Source organism: Rattus rattus, chromosome 2 (assembly GCF_011064425.1).
Source record: "Rattus rattus isolate New Zealand chromosome 2, Rrattus_CSIRO_v1, whole genome shotgun sequence".
NCBI classification, from domain to species: Eukaryota; Metazoa; Chordata; class Mammalia; order Rodentia; family Muridae; genus Rattus; species Rattus rattus.
Window position 1 is genome coordinate 179,590,090 of NC_046155.1, and position 7,173 is coordinate 179,597,262.

General features: G+C 41.3%; 1 protein-coding gene across 1 annotated transcript; it reads left to right on the forward strand.

Annotated features, from left to right (window-relative positions):
• The first annotated feature begins 5,040 nt into the window (after positions 1–5,040).
• Positions 5,041–5,979, forward strand: LOC116892731 (olfactory receptor 5-like). The gene has a single exon (XM_032894605.1). The coding sequence runs from the start codon at positions 5,041–5,043 to the stop codon at positions 5,977–5,979; it is 939 nt and encodes a 312-aa protein (XP_032750496.1).
• The last annotated feature ends 1,194 nt before the right edge of the window (positions 5,980–7,173 follow it).

A 7,173-nucleotide genomic window follows, 5' to 3' on the forward strand; every position in this document is an offset into this window, starting at 1 on the left:
TCACAACCTCTGCTTCTTCCTCAAATGGTCTACTATCCCAAAGAATTCACTCATGTTATGTTTCATGGATGACCCCAAGAACATGCGTAAGGTACTAAATAGACTAAGAAGCTTTCCCAGGGACACTGTTCCAAATTCTTCAAACACCTTTAGTTAAATGTGGGTTCTTTCATGCCTCCACATGTCCGGCCCCTCAGGATCTGCCTTCTCTGCACCAAGTCCTTCTTCGACACGTTTTTGTGGAATTAAAGAGCGTCATTGTCAGTTGAGATGCTACCTTCCCTTGACAGCTGTCCTCAGTTTTGTCTCTAATAATTAGAGGGCTGTAAGCAGCACCTGTTCATACCCAGGGTCAAAATTAGGTCCTGATTCTTAATATTTCATTTATAACCTTAAGATTAAAACATCTCTCCATGTCTCCAACTCCAATTTCTAAAAATTTTCTACTTCACCATGCAACTAGAAAAAAATAGTAGTAGCTTTAAATCTTGCTTTCAGTGTTTCTTCATGGTACCTAGAACTTGAGAGGACCTATCACAAAACTCTTTTCATCTCTAAATAGAGTAAATTGTACATAGAATGTTCTTGCTGGTTGATATTTGCCACTTGTTCCATGAGTTATTTGTGACACTTGGACTCAATTTTTAGTAACTACATTATATTGTCCCATTTTGAACAGCAGCTGTTGACTTTGCTCAACAGCTAGTAAACGTTTTTGAGGCAGAGTATTGTCTGAATATTTTCTTTGTACTTCAGAGCTCTTATCACCCTTTTGTGTGTGTACATATGAGTTTTTTCAAATGCATTTCTAATGGTATATCATTGCATTTGAAGCAACCAGTTATGGATGGTAGAACAGAAAGGGATCCATGAAGAAGGTAATGTGGGTAGGCAGAGAGATCAGTGGAAGGCCAGGAATGGAAGAGAGTTTCAAGAGGGCAAAAGACTTCTCAGAGAAAAACAAAGGGTTCCCCCAGGTTGATGGAAGCTCCAACTTTGACTTTAGAAACACCACTTGTTGATGACAAATTAACAAGGCTTCTGTTTAAGCTTGTAATAAATACCAGAAATAAGAAATAAATACCAGAAATAATCAGTCCAAAGCTCAAGAAGCCTGCAGACAGCTCTCTGGCCTAGAGTTAAAGCTTAGCACCAAGGCATCCTTAATAGGAATCAATAATGGGCATCGTTTGCCACGACCCTCATTGTCTGCACTTCATGGCTGTCATTCATGCAGCTAAACTTTGATTTTTTCCCCTCTGATAAATTCATGAGGATAAGTGATAATATCCCTGTTGCTTAGAAAAATGTGCATGGGACATAGCTTCAGTTGGCTTGGTGTCTGACTCTACAGCCTAGTAAAGGGTCTGGGACTAGACTTAACTTACATCCAAGTGTCTACCAAAGCACAGGTCTGATATAATATCTCTGAAATTGAGACCTGATGACACCACGAATCTCAGCTTCATGGTGTTTATAACAAACATCAGTTCATATCAAAAGTTTAAGTATTTGGAAAAAAGACTAGAAACTAAACAGAAAAGGAGAGACCAAACATGGGGTAGAGGAGATTTGTCATTTACTTACTGAAAGTCCTCTGTACACACTACTCTTGGCAAGTTAATAATATCAGAGTTTAATGTCTCAGCTTCCAGTAAGAAATCACATTTTCTTTCTTTTGTATGGATTGAACCTAGAGACTTATGCATGACAGGCAAGCATGCCACCACTGGGCCATCACCCCATCCCATCAACTGTCCTTCTGCAGAAACTTTAAAGAACTGATATACCTGGGTCATACCCACCCTTCACTCTCCCTCTGGCTCACCCTGTCTCCCCATAATACATCTTTGACATCTTTCCAGCCAGTATCCTATCTTTATATTGTAACCCACTAAGTGCAATCAGTGCTACCCATATGTTCTGTGTGGGATCATCCATTGGGGCATGGACCACCTAACAATGAGCACCCCAGTACCCGTGCAAGAAAAGTAAGTGTTGCTCCCTCTGCACCCATCAATTACCTTCAGCTCCTCAGCCAGCGGTGGAGTATTTGGAACACCTCCCCCCTCCTTGCTAGAATTTTAAACTCTCTTGGTCTTAGAATATGCAGCTGTCTTAGAATATCCCACTGTGCTGGGATGCAGAGCTTAGGAGGCAAGTTGAGCTTGCTCTGTGATCTCTGCGTTGTGCTGGGAAAGTAGAACAATTCTAGTAAGGAACTAGGACTCTGAGACTCATACAAGAGGCCATCTTGATTCTACTAAGAAAGGATCAGCTCTGTGAAGATACAGGACTTGCCCGAGACTAGTTCTTAGGTAAAAATGGTGAGGTAATGAGTTTGTCTTATGTTTACCAAGACACATATGCCCATGTGTGAGGAGGTTGACAGGAGCCATAGTTATCATAGTTCTAAGAACGTGGCTGAGTAAGTGCTCAATAAAGTGCAAAGGATAAGTAAAATACTGACTTGAGTATTTAGGTAGTATATTTGCTTATCACAACAAGGAATAAAATGAAACAACTATATACATAAGAGAAATAAAGGAAAGGAGGAGATAGAAAAGAAGACAAAGCTGAAGAGCCCAGACAGAGGCAGAGAGGGAGGGGAGGGGAAGAGAAGGGAGGAGAGGGGAACAGAGGGCAGGGGAGGGGAGAGGATGAAATAGTTTATCATCACAGGTAGGAAAATTGGACCAAGAGTTGCCGAACATCTGTCATCTAGAACACTGAGACCAAATCCTAGAGGCTAGATTTTTACAACATTGACTTCAGTTGGTCTGGAAGAGAATGGCAAGTTGAATTTGTTCTTTCTCTCCCATGGTCGTACCATATGATGGTGAGAGAAGTGGGGATCATTCTAGAAGGAGCATGGATGTTTTCTCCATGAGAAATGCTTGAATTGGGCTGGTGAGATGGAAGTAAAAGCACTTATCCCAAACAGGACAACCTGAGTTAGATTCCCAGGGTCCACATGGCAGGAGATAACTGAATCTTGCAAGTTGTCCTCTGGCCTCCATTCATGAGCCATGGTGCATGCACACCGTACACACACACACACACACACACACACATGCAATTTTAAACAAATGAAATATTTGAGAAAATTTTCGAGTGTGTCCTTGAAGAAGACACCGGATGAGGAGCTAAAACTCTTAAGTGGAGGGAATCCGGTAGAATATGAAGCAGGTTTTCTCTAAGGCAGTTCCCTATACCCTCAGACCATTTCCATTGCTCTTCCTTTGTCAAAATGCTCTTCCCAAACTTTTCCCATTGCAGGTAAGAAGCCTCTCACCTCCTGCATTGGACTTTTCATCATTTAAGCATGAGTAGCTATCAATATCATGATTATCAAGATAATGAGTTCATGAGCTCTGTGATAGTGCTAAACTCTTCTGAAACTGTTCTGTCTTTATATCTTTTTGTTGGTTCTGTGTCTTGTAGGAAGTTGGTTCCTAGTAGATGAAAGGGATGTTGCATTGAATTGTTCAGTAAATATATTTGCTTATAATGATGGTATAAAATAAAATGCCTATCCTTGCAGAAATAAAAGAGATAGGAAAATGAAAGAAGAATAAGGAAGGGGGCACTGGGGAAGGGCCTAACTCATCGCATGAGCTTAATTTCACCGAGGGGAACCTCTACATGTACTCTAAAGCAAGAAGGACTCTCAAATCATATAATTTTCTAGCTCTTTAGTCTTGTATGTTGGCATATATTCTGGCCCTGGATTTCAGAGGGCTAATATCATCCAGTGGGATTAACACAGGAATGGAGTTGGGATGAGCTACAGCAGTTTACTGACTGTGTCATCGTAGGCTGTGCTATTCCCACACTCACCCTGTGGGACAGAGACTATAAATGCCATTTAACAATGCTTAAGCCAGGGGAACTAGAAAGATAGCCTGCAGTTAGGAGGACTGGTTGTTCTGCTAGGGGACACAGGTCCAGGTCTTAGTACCCACATGGCAGCTCACAACCATCTATAACTCCAGCTTAGGTGATTTCATACCCTCTATGGCCTCCATGGACACTGCATGCATAGGCATTCATGAAGGTAAATATTCATGCAAAGAAAATAAAAATAAATCTTCAAAAAGAATTACAGAATAACTAAGTCATACCAGAACTCAGCAGCACTGAATAAAACAACAAAGTCTTCATGACACGTTTCTGACATAATGTAAAATCTCAATGGATCTTGGAGATTTGGGGGATCAGAATATGCAACCCGGATTGCACCCATATTTCCCTCTATATCTCCCAGCTTTTCCCTAAACAGTAGTATGTAAATGCTAATAAGTATACGTATGATTATCTACATTGGGTACAACCAATAGGATCTCCAACCTTCAACCCATCACAACATTCTACAAATTGTAAGTCAATGTTTTATATATAACTAAACAGATAGGGTCCAAAAAATGGAATCTCTATACTTCTGCTAAACGAGGTACCAACTTTTGTAGAATGCCAACACTACTATCCAGAATAAAGCTTTTTGTCTATGAGCATAATCATTTGACACCTATAGCATAATGTAACTTTGTAAAATAAAATAACTTTAAAGAAAAAAGGACTTTGGTTTAGAGATTAAGTCCATTCAGGGTAGTGTGGTTTAGACTGGACCATGTTTTAGAACATCAGAGATGGAAATCCTATTTTTCCTAGATTTCAAGAATATTGCTAAACTGATGTGTAGGGAAAACAACCTGGGAATGAAATGTTTTTTTAAAAATTGAAATGGAGATAATTATAATCTCCTATATAGTAGATGTCAATCTTTTCCTTCCCCAAATTTCACAGGGAACAATTTTTTTCCTCCGATCATCCAGATGGTCACATCCCTGCTATACACTGGAATCACCATCTGCAGCCTTCGTCTCAAGAATATGAAGAGTCTTCTTCTAAGTCAACTTCCAGGAGATATTGAAATTATTAACTTGCTCAAGGCTCAAAACACCATAAACATCCCTTTAATTGCTTTTACCATGATGCTACCAAAGGACAGATGATAACAATTGGCTTGTCTCTCTACAGATGGAGAAGTCCTTGGAGTTGGCCAACATGACCAGGGTTCAGCAGTTCATCTTGCTGGGATTGTCAACTAGGCTGGACATAAGGGATGCCCTATTTGCTGTCTTCTTGACTCTCTACCTGCTGACACTCGTGGAGAACACACTCATCATCTACCTCATCTGCAGTCACAGTGAGCTCCACAAGCCCATGTACTTCTTCCTGGGCAACCTCAGCTGCCTGGAGATGTGCTATGTGTCTGTCACCATGCCCACTCTACTCGTGGGGCTATGGACCGGGCCCTACCATATTTCCTTCACACTCTGCATGACACAACTCTTCTTCTTCATAGTCCTCATCTGCACAGAGTGCACCCTCCTGGCCTCCATGGCTTATGACCGCTATGTAGCCATCTGCTGCCCACTACACTATCCACTGCTCATGAGGCCCCAAGTATGCCTGGGCTTAGCCTTGTCTTCGTGGCTGGGTGGGCTGGTGGTCTCAGTAGCCAAAACAACATGCATTGCCAGCCTGTCTTACTGTGGCCCCAATGTCCTCAACCAATTTTTCTGTGATGTCTCCCCTCTGCTCAACTTGTCCTGCACCCACGTGGCCCTCACAGAGCTGGTAGACTTCATCTCAGCCATTGTCATCTTCTGTGGAACACTCCTGGTGTCCCTGGCCTCCTACTCAGCCATCGGAATGGCTGTACTCCGCATGCCATCAGCTGCTGCCCGGCGCAAGGCCTTCTCCACCTGTGCCTCCCACCTGGTAGTGGTGGGCATTTTCTACTCAGCGGCTCTCTTCATCTATTGCCGCCCCAGCCGCATCAAGTCCATGGACCTCAACAAGGTGCTGTCTGTCATCTACATGGTGGTCACACCTCTCTGCAACCCTATCATCTACTGTTTAAGGAATAAGGAGGTCCACACTGTGCTGAAGAAGACTCTCCATTGGCCTTGATCATGGTCTTCAAACCTGGACCACCTCTATACCTGCACCAAACATTTCTTAAGGACTAGGGATGTAGTTCAGTGGAATACCTCTATCATAGCATGGACAGGCCCTGTCTTTGCTCTCCTACACCATTTTTAAAAGAACTACAAATATGTCTTGGCTCCAAAACTCCATAAGCCTTAAATTCTAACAAAAAAATAGAATAAAAGTATTTCCATTTAATATGTGATAGTAGCACACCAAGCAATAACTAAATCTGAAATACCCAAGAAGTTTGCAAAGCCCAATAGAAAACAAGGCAAAGATTGTCTTAGTGACCAGTAACCCCCTTATTAAACCACAACCCAAGGTTTCTGTCTTGAGTATCCCATCATTTTTATTCCTAGAAGATTGATACATTTTTACTGAATAAAAAATGATGTGGGTGTCTAGATTTACAGAATCTTTGGTGATTTCATATTTGCATTGTAGATACAACCTAAATATTTAGTGATTGATGGATGGATTGAACAATTTGAGAGATAAGTGATGTGCTTTTAAATAAAGAGAAGCAGATTTAATGTGTTATGATGGGTATCAATATTAAATTTCAAAAATCAAGTAAGGTACTGGAGAGATGATGGCTCAGTGGTTAGGAGTGCTTGCTGCTTTTGCAGAGGACCTGTGTTCAATCCCAGCACCCAGTCACAACAGGCAGTAACTATTGCTGGAGAGGGATCTGATGCTTTCCTCTGGCCTCCATAGGTATCTGTACTCATGTGAACATACATACAGAAATATATGAATGAGTAATAATAAAGCCTTAAAACTGTACTAGTATATATTAATTGTATAAAAATGACTTATTGTGGCATTTTATTGATGTGTATAATGTACTTAATCATGTTCCCCTCTCATGATCTCCGTGTCTTCCTCCTACTCCATGGTGGTCTCTTTCCTCATCCCAATAGTCTCCTTCCAATTTCATGTCTTTTATATTTGTTGGCCTGGATTCATTGTTCACATGGTTACTTTTGTGGCAGGAATCCTTAAGACCTATTCTCTCATTTGAACCATTACATTCTTTCTTGTGTCTTCAGCACTGACTGAGTTCCTTTAAGCATGTTATATAATCATGGTTCCATGTTGGCATGCTTTTCTAAAACAAGTATCTGTCAGTTGAAGGCTAGACCAGGTTTTTGCCCCCTAAATCCTCTGAAC

Coding starts and splice junctions, on each gene's coding strand:
- LOC116892731 (XM_032894605.1), top strand. CDS start 5,041: ATGGAGAAGTCCTTGGAGTTGGCCAACATGACCAGGGTTCAGCAGTTC.